This window comes from Melanotaenia boesemani, chromosome 17 (assembly GCF_017639745.1).
Source record: "Melanotaenia boesemani isolate fMelBoe1 chromosome 17, fMelBoe1.pri, whole genome shotgun sequence".
In the NCBI taxonomy this organism is placed as follows: domain Eukaryota; kingdom Metazoa; phylum Chordata; class Actinopteri; order Atheriniformes; family Melanotaeniidae; genus Melanotaenia; species Melanotaenia boesemani.
In genome coordinates this window covers 2,348,246-2,363,269 of record NC_055698.1, presented here as the reverse complement: position 1 = coordinate 2,363,269, position 15,024 = coordinate 2,348,246, and the positions used below count along the sequence as shown (strand labels likewise).

Genomic DNA, 15,024 nt, shown 5'->3' with positions numbered 1-15,024 from the left:
AATGACCTTAAAACCCTTCCCAGATTGGTTTTAGGATCATTGCTGACGAGTTAACTCACCTGAAGGCTGCAAAGCAGAAAAGTGAAGATCAGTTAATCAGGTTCATCAGCAGCTCCTGACCCTCTTCTTTCCTGTGCAGGCCGTAGGGATGGCTGCATGTTCTCACGCTCTGCTTCCACATGTCGACTCAGTTTTTCTTAATGCTGCCGTCCTTCATCGTGTTGTTCGTCTGAGGTTGGATTTATCTGGATCCTTAGAATTAAAAAGGGTGAACTTTCTTTTTTCCACCACTCTTTTGCAGCCTTTCATCCTGTTCACTTGCTTTCACATTTGATAAAATTTCTTTGCAGCGATGGTTCGAAACTACGACCGCTAGCTAAAGGTTTTTATGTGAACCACTGATTGTTACGGGCCATGGCCTCTGGACATATTAATCTGACTGTGTGGTCCCGCCGGTGCTTCCCCTTTTCCTAGCCGAGCCAGGTGGAAACCCTGATTTAATTAAAACAGGACTGAAGTGGGTGATGTTAGCAGCTTTGTCGCCCTGTATTTTTGCTCTGTAATCTTATCACTTCAGCCTTTTCTACATTCACACTGCATGTCCAACTGGCCCAAATACAACTTTTTCCATACTGGACCATTTCTGACAGTTTAAATAACACAGATCCTTTTTTTCCCCCCATCAGACCTAGACCACTTTCATATGTGGTCCTGAATCAGATCCATATCTGATCAAACTGACCTCATTCTGAACAGTTATCTGACTTTCATGTCATTGAATGGGACAGATGTTAGAATTCTGCACCGGACGAGGCGGGAAGCATAAACACAGCGTGCTGCACATCAGCCGCTTCACGCTGGAGTCTGCTGGAGGCCACGTTTAAATTATAATATGATCAACCACACAAAGAAAAACCTCTACTGAGCATTCAGACCTGCAGTGTGAATCTAAATGTGTTTCCACTGGAACAAAAGCAGAAGGAAAGCAGCTGCAAACTGCTGTCGTCTGTTTTTCAACAACACATACTTGGTTAATAAAGTTCTCCAATACAATGCTAATTCTAAGCCAATCAAGCTCATTAAAACTAATTATGTACTTCATTTCAATTCATGTCCTTACCACAAAACAAAGAAAAGAAACCAGTCTTTCCTCTCAGTGTATGCTAACATGAACTCAGCTGATCAGCAACCAGAGTTGGACTAATCTACTTTAGCTGTTAGCATGCTAATTAGATCTGATGATAAAAGGAAGCTGATGTCCTGTTGACTGACCATCTAAAAGGTCATTGATGCTTCAGATTGGGTTATTTGCTTCTGAGAATATATGAAATGCCACAAACATTGGTTCCTTCTAACCCAATATTTGCAAATTCAGCAAGAGGCTAAGTTAGCTTTAAAAATGCTGCAAATGAGCCTGGATTGTTTTCTGCTTGTTGCCTTGTAGCTGCAGCCTCTCTGGAAGCCGAGCTTTTCCTGCCTCCCTAAACTTTCCCTGTTCCTTCTGGCACGGTACTGGGACGTCGCAAATAAACACGCCTCTGGTTGCAGCATGTATGAACCCTGCTTTGTGTCTCCAGGAGTCCTCTAGCACAGATGGAGGAGGAGCGCCGGGAACACGTGACCAAGATGAAGAAGATGGAGCAAGAAATGGAGCAGGTGTTTGAGATGAAGGTGAAGGAGAAGCTCCAGAAGCTCAAGGACTCTGAGGCCGAGGTAAGTTGATGAGGCAGGATTTTATCCCTCTGAACTTGATCTGCTCACATTAAACTGGATTTCTGTGTCTCTGCAGCTTCAGAGGAGACATGAACAGATGAAGAAGAACCTGGAGGCTCAACACAAAGAACTGGAGGAGAAACGTCGTCAGCACGAGGAGGAGAAGGCCAGCTGGGAGGCCCAGCAGAGGATTTATGAGCAGCAGAAGCTCGACGCCTCCAGGTAAACACATGATCAGGAAGACCTTCCAGAAATAAACCTTTTTATTTGGTTTATTTTTTATGCTGTTATTTCATTTGTTTATTCTAAATAAATGTGGTCATGTATAAAAACTCTTACATGATTTCTCTTGTGGGATTTTTATTGTAATCAAACTTAATTTGCGTTAGTTTGATTTCATTTAATTTTAAAGTATTTTGGCTGCTTGCTTGTAATCACACAAAATGTAAACAATAAAAAACATCATTTTTAAATCTCAACATCAGAATTTAAAAATTGAATCTAACATGTTTGATTCATTAAATGAATTATGGAATAAACTTGAGCTGATAGGTGAAACTTTCTGATGCTGTAACCAGAAAAAACTGTTCTGTTGAATTTTAAATGTGTAGAAACTAAACTTCTCAGCAGCTTTTTCTCTGCTGAAGTCTCAACGTGCCGTTTAACATGAAAAGAAGCTAAACGTGTGTCCGGCGGTCGCGCAGCGCAATGCCGGCCCGACGTTTGACCGTCTCTGACCTCACGTCTCTTCTCTTGTTTATTTAGGACCCTGGAAAAGAACAAGAAGAAGAAGATATTTTAATAACTCTGGAGGACAGCGCCGATGTTTCAGTGTATTATTATCCGCTAACCTGCCAGCTCCGATTGTCACAACGTCCGTCAGTCAGCTACACCCACCGTTTGACCATCTTAAAGCCAGGGGGCAGCACTGTCTACAAGTCGACCTTAAATAACTCGCCTGCACCGACCCCACGGACAGCCCTCCTTCTGGGTCACAACTGGACTCCAGAGTCCAGCTGCTGTTTCCTGTCTTTCTGTTTTTAGGACCGTTTGATGCTGCACTCTTCTGTAACCTCATCCATTAATGCCAAAAAACCCAAACAAAGAGGTCAGCATGAAGCTGAAGCTCAACTCAGGCACCGTTTCCTCCTCCTGATGGAAACCGTCTAACAAGGAGCTGCAGTGTTTATCCTCAGTGGTTTGTGATATTTTTCTTTGTTTTTTTTATTGGCCTTGGTATATATATTGTTTTCCATTTGATTTTTGGAGTATTATCAGCTTTTTTCTTCCCAGTCCTGCTCTTGGAAACCAAACGTATTCCTGACTTCACTCATGCAGAGTGTAACAAATGAAAAGAACTGATCATAGGATGATTTGTATTTTATTTGACCTTTATGTGCAGATTCTGCAGAAACTATGTAGAAATGAGCAGGATGCAGGCAGTCGTGTGTTGGTGGTGGCGGGAAAGCTGGAGCCGACTCGCTTCAGGCAGTTACCAGTGGTTGTACTGCAGCTCTTTGTTTCCTAATGTCTTGTTTGTATTGTGCAAAGTCACATAATAAAGTTGTAATGGGAAAAAACTAACTGCTGTCCTCAGATTTAAGACTTCCTCACAGGTGTTTGAACCCGGCTGCAGAAAAGGAGAAAAGGCCAAACCTGGGGTTCAGGTCAAACCGCTTCCATAACAGAAAGATTTAAACTTCACATTTATCCCATAAAATGTACTACTTCCTCTACTGAAACTGATTCTACGCTACACTTTGAATCTCATCTGGCAGTCCATGGTACACAGTTTACTGTTCACTATTCTTTCCTTTTCCCTGCTAATAGTGAACCTGCATAGAAACAAATAGTAAGGAAACTGATTATCTTCATTGAAATGTTTCTACGTAATAAACTGGTTTATTTCCCTTTTAAATATGAGCCACATTCATGAGGAAAAAAACGGTGGGATTATGTGTTTGTGTGTGTGTGTGTGTGTGTGTGTTCAGACTTCAATCATCCAGTCAGGTTTTTTTTTATTGATGCCTCAAACAACTGTTCTGTTCATCCCACAAATGTATTTTCCTTAAAAAAGTAGCTCAATTTTAAAAGGAAATAAAGAGATTTTACATCGAAGCATTGTTAGAACAAAGAAATAATCCACAAAGATTTTTTTCTGTATGCACAAGTAATGGTGTTGGTATTATACTTGCAGCCTTATCTCAGTGGGGAAGCTTTTTAAAAATGGATCAACAGATGAGTAAACTTAGTTTGGGCTTCTGAACTTTGGCCTGCAGGGGGCAGCACGACACTGCAGGAAGCGGCTTCCTTCCTCACCGCTGTCAGTCTGGACTTTAATCCTCATCCAGCTGTTTTTGACTTGAAGCTAAATAGTTCTGACCAAACGGACTCGCCAACGTCTTCTGCTGCCGCAACCTTTGAACTGCTGAGAAACTTTTTCCTTTCTTAACCTCCACATGGCCGTTTTCACCTGAACGGCCAGATTAGAGACGTTATCAGGAGCACAGTGCACCTTGGTCTGATGACCGGTGGTTTAAGTGTAAAGTAAGCAACTGGTTGTAAAAGGTGGGAAAACATCTGAGTATTAAAGGTTTGTGGTTCATCTCGGGCACCATGTGCTCCTAGCGGGACGGCAGGAAGGTTTAATGGAGGACTGTCAGGATGCTCATCCGAAGACTTGGCTTGTCAGTGGGCTCAAATGTTCCTGATTCTGTGTTATGAACTGGAAGTTGTTTCGGGGATCTCGGAGGGGTTTGAGGGAATCTGTCGGGGTTTTCTGGCAGCCTAACAACATTTCCTGAGCAGGAAATTCTGGATGTGGTTCTGTGTGACGGTTTTCAGGGGAACCGGTTTAGGGAAAGAAGATCATTTTCATGAAACTTAAAGGTTTTAAGGATGCTTGCGGAGGTCTAGACTAACTTGAGATGGCCGGCTGACATCTTCATTTGGGGCTTTATTGGGCTCCAGTGGAGTTGAGCTTCCTTTAGGTTGTAATGGATCCAGGAGGATTGTGGGAGTTTTTGTAGGAGTGAATTAATGTGAGCGCATTTCTGGGGTTTTTGATTGACACTGTTGTACGTTATGAGGTTATATAAGTTTTTTTTACATAAGAGGGGGAGAGGGGGCTCTTGAGTGTGTTCTGGGAATTTTCTTTACTGGGAATCTTGGAGCATCAACAGGCTGTTGGGGCTTCGCTTTATGAGTTTATTTCTTACTCCTGACTGTTTTACTGGATCTTATGGAGGATCTGGAGTTTCTGTGAGGTTTGAGTTTTCTGCGTGACTTTATAAGATATGGGTTTCCAGAAAATATACATTGGGGCTTCTTGGCAGGATGTGTTGGGTTATTTTTAGTTTGTACCTATATGTTTTCAGCTCATGGTTCTGTTTTAGTGGACTCATTAATATCTAACCAGTTTTTAAGTGGCCAGCCACAGAATGAGGACTAAACCATAAACATATACTGTAATAATATCTTCAGCTGGGTCTCCCAAATAGATTAGAGGGGTTCAGTTCTTCCCTGAGAGTGTACATATAGACAGTTCTGTACAGAATTCATCCTGGTAAAGCATATTTTACATGAATGGTGTTGCTAAGATACAGATTTTAGGAAATTTAACTATCAAATTGTTGCACTGAGATCTGACCAAAGTAAAGTCCTACCGGCCTACAATAAGCTGTTTAATCAGCTCATGTTGTGTCCATATCGGATTAAACATGACAGATTGGTCTTCCCCCTCTCGCTTGTTTGAACAAAAGCCAGACCTTTTGGACTCGAAGCGTCTGTGTGCAGAACGCACCACAGGTCTGCTTTGGGCTCTCCTCTCTGTCATTGGCCAGCCTTCCCTCAGGTCAATCAGGGGAAACAAATTCAGCCAATAACAGACGTGTACACCTAATCCTGGGTCATCACGCCACTTAGTAAGTCGAAACACAAATCTAACTTTGACTACAGCCCCAATCCGACAAAACCCTTTTGATGAAGCCCAAGTCCTGGAAGGGAAATAACAATACTGTTGACAATGTCACACCTCCTCTTTATCAGGTCTACCTTCTAGTACTGGATCAGAACCTTTTTAATTCTTGGTGTAATAGTTGGAAATTTTGCTCTGTCTTCACATGACAACATCACACAGTTTATCCCCCCCACCAACTTAAAGCGTTGCTCCAAGGCAGGATGGATCCATGTTTTCATGTTTCCAGCAGATTCTGAGCCGAGCATCTGAATGTGGAGCTGAAATGGAGACTCATCAGACCAGCAACGTTTCTCCATCTTCTATTGTCCAGTGTTGGTGAGTGTGTGTGAATTGTAGCCTCAGTTTCCTGTTCTTAGCTGGCAGGAGGAACCCGGTGTGTCTTCTGCTGCTGTAGTTCATCTGCTTCCAGACTGTACTTGTTGTGTGTTCAGAGATGATGTTCTGCAGATCTTGGTTGGAACCAGTGCTGATTGGACTTCCTGTTGTCTTTCTATCATCTCCAACCAGTCTGCCCATTCTCCTCTGACCTCTGACATCAGCCAGACATCCTGATCCAGACAACTGCTGCTCGCTGGATATTTTCTCTTCTTCAGAACATTTTCTGGAAACTCTGGAGATGGTTGTGGGTAAAAATCCCAGTAAATACTCAGACCAACAACCATGCCACGTTCAAAGTCACTTAAATCCCCTTTCTTCCTCATTCTGATGCTCAGGTTGAACTTCAGCAGGTCGTCTTCACCACGTCTACATGTCTAGATGCTGCCATGTGATTGGCTGATTTTTGTGTTAATAAGCAGATGAACAGACCTGATAACTGTTAATCTGTAACTTGGACTGTAAAAGCTGAAACACACACAAAAGCTAAAATAGAATTTATATGTTTGGAATCCCTGTATGACTTTGACATGTATTGTTCCATCAGTGTTCAGAGGACAAGTGTAGACCACAGCAAAACAGCAGCTTGCATAATACCACATAATGCATCATGTCCTCTGGTCCACAAGCTAACAGGAGTCCAGTGCACCAACACGTGGCTGACGAGACCCAGAGAATTTGTAATATTAGACAACAAGCAGGAGGAGATGCCATCACAGAACAGGAATCCTAAGTTCTCATAACGTTCTTTGGATTTATTTCAGTCTAAATCTGTTTAATTGATCTGTATCATTCCTCCATTTCATTGATTCTTTTTAGGGATTTGATCCCTTCACTTCTGAATCCCGTCTGTGTTCATGTCTTAGTGTTGTACCTGTGCTTGAGAAGTTTTTATTTAAATCTGCGTTGCACAAAAAGTGAGGTCAGACAAAGGTGGCAATGTCCAGTATGTGTGCCACGGGCCCTCCTTCCTGTAAATAGAGCAGTAATGTTAGACGGGCTAGGAGAGGAGTACCGCTGACTGACTGCAGCAACTGCCTGCTGTGTCAGCGTCACACATTCTCCTCACGGTTCCTGTTTGCACCGTCCGCTCACCTGGACGAGCAAACTGGCCATGCTGGAGAAGTCACATAACTATCACACTTCTGATTTAAATAACTGTTCTGTAGGACCTGGAAATGCCCCATCCATAATCACCAAAGACCCTGAAACTGCTACTAAAAAAATTGTGAGGAATTCTCTCAACAACTGGATGGGAACACAAACGATTACATAAAAAATCTCAAAATATTAAAAAAGGGCCAAATAAAGATATAAAGTTAGCAAAAAAATTCAGTAAATGAGTGTTTGGTGGGTTAATTTTGTTGTAATAATGCTTCTATGTAAAATCTGTTTATTCCCCTTTTAAACGGAGCCACATTAGGAAGGAAGTTGTATCTGTGGGATGAGAAACAGCTGATTCTGCTGTTGACTCTTGTCTGGTGTGGTTTATTAGATTGGATGATTGAAGTGTGAAGTAAACGAGATATGCTGGCAGTTTAAGAATTTATTCATTCATAGCAGGCGTCCTGGCAGATTGTCTGGGTAGAGAATCAAGATAAATAAACTGGTTAAATCTCCATCTGTCCTCTTAAGGGCTGAAAACTGACATAACCAGCTATGTAAAAACTAATAAAACAGGCCAAAGATGTTAATTTTCAACTGTTGCTCAAAGTTTAGACGATGGTCCTCATGTCCACTGAACCGGGCTGAAAGTGTATTTCAGACAAGGGTAGCAGCTTTTCTGCGTCGTTATGAATCACTCATCTCTTTAGCCATTTATTCCAGCATCTGGCAATCAAAGAAAACACCTCAGCTTTCTCACAGCTCAGCAAGAAGCTTTTTACATAGACAAATATAAATAAATGTCTGGTGGGCCAGAAATAATTGGCGGTGGGCCAGTTTTGGTCCACGGGCCGCTAGTTGCTGACCACTTCTCTAGGGACGATAGAAATGTCAACTTTCTGCTCTGCTTTTATTTTTATTTACTCATTTCTGAAACTGGGAATCTGTTGCCTGAGGTGCAGATGTCCCCACACACCAAGATGAAGCGGATTATTTTAGAGCTACTCTTAATTTACTTTGAGGTGTCTTCTGGGTAAAAAAAATACCAAGGTTTAAGGGGTTAAAATAACATTTTTTATTCCCATTTGTGCCGACTTGTTTGCTGCTTTCCACTCGTTCAACAAATTTTAGAAATGTGTGAATATTTCAGGTGTTTCTCTGAACTGAAACAGTCAACATGGCGCCTCACCTGCATTTCTTAACATGAAACAAACAAATCAGAAAAATATCTACTTTATGTCGAGTGTTTTTTTCTCACGTTTGTCTACGATGTTTTCGCAGGAAATAAACTAAAGAAAAAACCAACCAACAGCGACGATGTTCTGTCTGCTTCAGGCTGGTTCTTACATTTGTTTTGGGGGTTTTGCCTGCAGGATGTGCGCAGGCGCAGGACGCTGACTCACCGGTGTTGTGCAGATAAAAGCACCCAGTCTTGTATTGCCCAGACTTTGGACTTGGGAGCTGGCCGAGTAAAGTCTGCTAAATGTCTGGACTCTCCAACACAGACGTTTTCATGTTTGCATATAATTCCTCCAAATAATGAAAAGTTCTCTAAAAAAAAAAATTGTCCTTAAACCAAGAAGAATTAAATATATTTAAATATTTCCCAGCTGGGAATCCTCATGTTTTGCTCATCAGCGGGTGGACGAAGACGGCCTTCAAAGTTCCTGAAAATGGGCAAAAAAGACATTTGTGTGGGGATCTGTGGGATGTTTTATCTTCTGCTGGGTCCTTCTAACGGCCTCCTGAATAACTCCTGCGTTATCTGCGCTCTGCATCTGGTTATGTAAGGATGCGGTGAGGAATGTCTCCTACAGCTGTTACATTCATGTGAATCAATGCTGCTGCAGTGGAAACGACAGCAGTGAACATGCTCATCAGTAGGTGAATATGTCATAATGCCATTTTGTTTTCTTTTTCTATTTTCTAACTGGAAAGAACACGTAACCAGTTGGTCATGCAAACAGAAGCAGAAAGATCAGTCAGCAGCTTTGCTGATGAATGAACCTATGACGATGCTGTGATAATCTCATCAGGCAGGATTAGAGGGGAGGAAGCACAGTGGTAATTACATCTTCCAGTGAACGACTCAAACGTTGAAGGATTTCATCACTTCGATCGTACTGGTCCTGTTTTGGTTTTACACCAGATTTATAATTTCATTAAAGGGATGAAATTCCCACAACACATCAGACCTGAAGTCCTGGTTTTAAATCTGAAAAATAATGTTTTGATGCATGTTAAGAACATGTGAGTAGATTTGCTGTTTGTTGAGGGAAACTATTCTGGGAAAAGTCTTGAACAGTTTATTATTAATCATTGATTGAGGAGAACAGGTTTGTCCAGCCAGGCTGCCAGAGCTGTTCAGCTCTCAGATGGGATGAATTTGTGAGTTTCTTTACTAATAAAAGAGTTTCTATTAGAGAGAAAAGCCATGTTTTCCTTCCCACTGCTGATGGTGTCTCATGTACAGCAGCTTCAGAGACGTCTGTAGAAGCTGGTTTATGTTTCTGTCCTCAGTGTTGTTCATGTTGCCATGAACTAGTTCATTCCGGTTAAAATGAAAAGTTCCCGTTCATAGTTCACCATTTAAACTAGTTCAGCTCATTTAAGTTGTTTTAAGTTAAAAGTGAGAATGAACGACTGAACTAGAGACACCTGCAACTAACCAACGACCTTGTTGCTGGGAAGTCCTCCCCCTGAAGGCTGCAGGCAGTGTGACCTGCTTGGTTGGAGGCTGTTGGCAGGCGTTCTGTCTTGTAGTGACTTCTTTTAATGGTGGGTAACTTAGTGTGAAGTCACTGTAGTGCCGGTAAAAATGTAGACGATCCCCAACTCCAGTCCTCAAGGCCCACTTTCCCGCAGACTTTCTGTGTTTGCCTGCTCCATCACACCTGACTAAAAATGAATGGTTCATTAGCAGACTTGTGCAGAGCTTGTCAGAGATCCTGCAGGATAGTGGGCCCTGGGGTCCAGGTCGGGGATCCCTGTGTTACAGGATCTCCATAATCCAAACGAGATCACATTCAAGTTTTTTATTTAGGCAAGGCAAGAGTTTATATGTATAGCACATTTCATGTACAGGACAATTAAAAGTGCTTTACATAAAACAAAGACATTACAGATATTTAGAATAGTAAAAGGCTGCAACACATAATCACAATAAAATAATAAATTACATTAAAATTATTAAAAGCAAGATAAGTTAAAAAGTTACCGTGCAGATTTCATGCATAGGTGCATGAGAAAAGAAATGTTTTTAACCTGGATTTAAAAATGTCTACATTTGGTGAAAGTTTAATCTCCACTGGCAGTTTGTTCCACGTAACAATAACAGCTAAATGCTGCTTCTCCATGTTTAGTCTGGACTCTGGTCTGGACTAGTTGACCAGAGTCTTTGGATCTAAGAGCTCTCCTAGGTTTATATTCTCTGAACATATCATAGATGTATTCTGGGCCTAAACCATTCTGGGATTTGTAAATGATCAGAAGGGTTTTAAAATCTATTCTGTGACTGACTGGAAACCAGTGTAAAGATTTTAAAACTTGTGTGATGTGTTCAGATCTCTTAGTCCTGGTTAAAACTCTAGCAGCAGCGTTCTGGATGAGCTGCAGATGTTTAATGCTCTTTTTAGGAAGTCCTGTTAAAGACCATTACTGTAATCCAGCCTACTGGAGATGAATGCATGGATGAGTTTCTCTTGGTCTTTCTGGGAGACTAAACTTTTAATTCTGTTGATGTTTCTGAGCTGGTAAAAAGCTTCTTAGTGAAGCTTTGATGTGGCTGCTGAAAGTCAGGTCTGTGTCTATCAACACTCCCAGGTTGCGAACTTGGTAGATGGTTTTAAGAGCCCGAGTCTCCAGGTGTTTACCAATGTTGACCCTCTTCTCTTTGCTACCAAACAGAATAATCTCAGTTTTGTCTTCATTTAGTTGTAGAAAATTCTCCTTCATCCAGGTGTTTATTTGCTCCAGACACTGACACAATAAGTCTATTGGTCTGCAGTCATCTGGTGACAGAGACACATAAAGTTGTGTATCATCTGCATAGCTTTGATAATTAATGCTATAGTTCTGTAATATTTGACCCAAAGGGAGCATATACAAGTTGAACAGAAGAGGTCCAAGGACTGACCCCTGGGGGACTCCACAAGTCATGGCCACTCGCTCAGATTCATAGCTGCCGATCGTAACAAAATAACTCCGGCCTTCTAAATAGGACCTGAACCAGTTAAGGACCGCTCCAGAAAGTGCAACAGGATTCTGTGATCTACAGTATCAAACGCAGCACTGAGATCCAACAGAACCAGGACTGATACTCATGTGTAAAAATAAATAAATAAATAAAAGCCGATATTTATCAAATGTAGGATTTTTATTCAGGCTGTCAAAATTATTGCGTTAATACAAAGCGATGAATCTGTGAAATTAACATAATTTTTAATGCATCAACAACATTTTTACTCATGCCATATTTAAAAATCTGAATTTGCCATTAACTCTGTGAGAGAAGCTGATTTTGTGCTTGTAGGTTTGTTGACACATCTGTTGATATAATCAACCAAAACCCACTTTATCCTCCGTATTTATGAAGATTCTGACAGTTTTAAAGCCTCAGTTTTGGAGGATGGCCGAAGGGTTTGGTACATCGCACAATTAACCTCTCAAGGGTTGCGAACACCACATGTTATCTTGGGGGTCGTGGCTCAAAAAGGTTGTAAACCACTGTCCTAGATCATATTGCAACATTCAGACAGCATCATCTCACCAGCTGCCCACATGAAGATAATATCTGTCTGTCCAAATTGTTTATGAGGGAGAAGCGTCATAAAACTACCAGACGAAACAACTGAAGTTAAACAGCCAAGAACGCTGAAGAGAACCGCTGACTTTGCTCAAATAACAATTTCCTCCTTATTAATAAAGTAGAAATGTTTGAACAGCCTTGATTAAAGCAACACAGTTTAGGATCATCCCAAGTAAACAACTGTTTATTAAAAATAAATTGGTTAATTTTTCATTTTACAAATGTATCTGTAGATGTTTCCTTTCTGAGATGACAGAAAACGACCTGCTCCGGGTGGAGGGGCATCAGGGGCCCCCAGCTAAGCTCAGGTGAGCCATCATTAGATCATCATTCAGATGTGTCTGGTATTTCAGAGACATCTGAAGAGGCACAATTTCCTGAAACAGCTGATTCAGAGCAGAAGTCTTTAAACACGACGTCTGAAACTGAATTTCTACCACAGAAGCACAAAGTTGTGGTTGAGCCGCAGGCCGCCAGATCTATGATCTCTTCTGTGTGGTACAGGATGAAGAACAGCTAGACAGAGAGAAAGAATCTCAGAAACTGTTCATAAACATGATTCTTGGTGCAACGATTTCATGATTGATTGAAAGATCTGAGAGTCGAGTGAAGTTTGATCAGATAAAAAAGAGGCTGCTGAAGAAAATATGGACCGAATTCAAAGACATCACCAAGAGAGAGTTCTCATAGGAAAAACAGAAAAACTCTACAAAGACATCTGCCAAATGTCTGATAACTCTGCAAAAGAAGTGACTGCAGCGTATTTAGAGCAGGCAGTGATGGACGACTCATTATCTCTAGTTTCAAAGAACGTCTGCTGAAACCAAAGAAACCATCACCAAGAGGTTTTTGTCCTTTGTGGACATGTCTGTCAGAAAGATATTTAGCAAGAAAGTACCAGAACTCAGAAGAAGAGAGAACCAGCACATCAAGCCATCCCCAGACCGTGATCCAGGTCAGACTGCTGTATGGCCCTGTGGACTCTGACGGTCTGCGGACCCTGGACCTCACCACAACGGATGGTGTGAGCTGTCAGATCTGGAGAAGAAAATGGAGATTTTTCAGAATGGCACAGCAGATCCCAGCAGCTAAGTAGACAAAGAATGTGTTTCCTTGAGCAAACAGCGTGTGAATGGACACAATCTAAGGACCCAAGAGGTCACTCTGATGGAGCCCTTCCTAGACCACAGTCAAAGTCAGCTTCTGTCACCTCTCTGGAGAGTTCAGAAGAAACACATTTAAAACATCCAGGAAGGCCGCCAGACATCTCGGCACCAAACTACATGATGTTAAATCTTCTCCCAGGAAAACCTTTCTTCCATCTGTGGTGAAACCGTCTGAAAATCTCTTCTTAGTTCCTTGAATAACATGAAAACCAGGTAGACATGACGGCTGGAAATCATTTCTAGTCAGGTGCTCCTGATTCATGGACCTTCACCACCAGTTTATTTTGCTGATATTTTTATTATTATTCGTGCTGTTAATTTCCCTTTTTATTACCGATTATTGATTATCAAGAGAGTCAGGACGGCAGCCACTGCAGTCACGTGTTGCTTGGCCCTTCTAATCCATCAAACATCAGGAAGATAACTTGAAATCCAAATGTTTGATTTGTAATTTCATTTCTACAAGAAAGAGACCTTTCAGCTGGTGGGATTATTTTCTGTTACTTTTTAGGTTTGAAAGATTTTGGTTGCAGGCCGCATGACTTACCAGCAACAGCAGCCAGGACCGTCTTAATCAACAAGAACTCGTAGCTACAAAGACATGGAGGACGAAAAGAAATCTTTGAACTTCATGTCAGAGGAGCTAAGTACGGCAAAGCAACAGAGGGGTCTGCTGGTGTTAAATAAAGAAGTGAAACAACTGCAGGCCGTGATTAAAGGCCGTGATGATCCCTCAGGATCAATAAAGTATCTATCTATCTATCTATCTAAAGAAAAGGACAAGAAAATTGACGAGCTTGAGTAGATGATTTGGAGCAGTACACCAGGATGGATGACTTTGTAAAATCTGGACTTGAGACAACCCACCGTACCTATGAACGGACTGCAGCAGGTGAAAAGGAGGCTGAGAACATCGGGGTGTCTTCTGGCCTACGCCGGGTGGCTGTCTGGGGGGGCCTGGTCCTCCTAGGCATGTTGCGGGCCCTCTGCCTTTGGGGGTGGGGCGGCCGCCTCTGGGCTCCTGGGGCCCTGGGCCCTTCGCTTGGGCTGCCCTGGGTGGGCTGGTCCCTGGCGGGGCCGGTGTCTGCTGATCTTGGCCCACTGGGGCCTGTGCCCCGGGACCGTGGGGGGGCTCTTGCTGGGGCTCTCCTCTGCCGCCCTTCGGGTGGGGCTGGAGTCGTGTTTGTGGTGGGGTGGCATGGGTTGGTGCTCCGGGTCTGCTGCTGAGGGCCCGGCCCAGGCCCTGGTCTGCCTCTGGCCTCCGTGGAGGCGAGGTCGCATTTGCATGATCTCACTCACCACTCTTCATCACTGATCACTCCTTGTTTCTCATGCTCTGCATGCTGACACAGTCACTGAGTTGTCTAGTGGGTTTTTAATATTAAGCGATAATTATAAAAAAAAAAAAAATTAAAAAAAAATTAAAAAATTTGTATTTTTCCTGTGAGTTAGTATCTGGTCGCTGTTATGTCTTTTTGATTTGATTTGGTTATTATTTAAAAACTCTTAATGACTAGCAGCCCTGTTTTTTCTGTGTGTGTGTTTCTGCTTTTGTAAAAGTTGTAGGAAATTTTCTGGTGTGTTCATGTACAGGTGTAACAGTTTGTTGTCTGGTGATGGTGTGGATTGAAGGGTCGTTTCCTTCTGTCTGTGATCTTTTTGTCTCCTTTCTTCTTTCCCTTTTGCTCTTTTTTTGCTATTTTCCATCTTTTTCTGTCCCCTCCGGTCAGGTCCAGCAAGATTACATAGATTCCATGATTCAAAGTAAATAAATAATTAAATTAATCACATTACCAAGAGGAGCCTTACCCATAGGCCTCCCCTTGGCAGAGCAAATTTGTTCAGCACGATACAGCAACCAGATTATCATTCTGCTGCTA

General features: G+C 42.1%; 1 protein-coding gene across 2 annotated transcripts in view; it reads left to right on the top strand.

Annotated features, from left to right (window-relative positions):
- sept7a (septin 7a) overlaps positions 1-3,297 on the top strand; it is a 38,206-nt gene extending 34,909 nt beyond the window's left edge. For both annotated transcript variants that reach the window (XM_042011568.1, XM_042011567.1), the window contains 3 exons: positions 1,578-1,713; positions 1,790-1,935; positions 2,479-3,297. In XM_042011568.1, coding sequence (XP_041867502.1) covers positions 1,578-1,713; positions 1,790-1,935; positions 2,479-2,515 — 319 coding nt within the window. In that variant the 3' untranslated portion in view covers positions 2,516-3,297. The remainder of the gene's footprint in view (positions 1-1,577; positions 1,714-1,789; positions 1,936-2,478) is intronic.
- Positions 3,298-15,024: the final 11,727 nt, after the last annotated feature.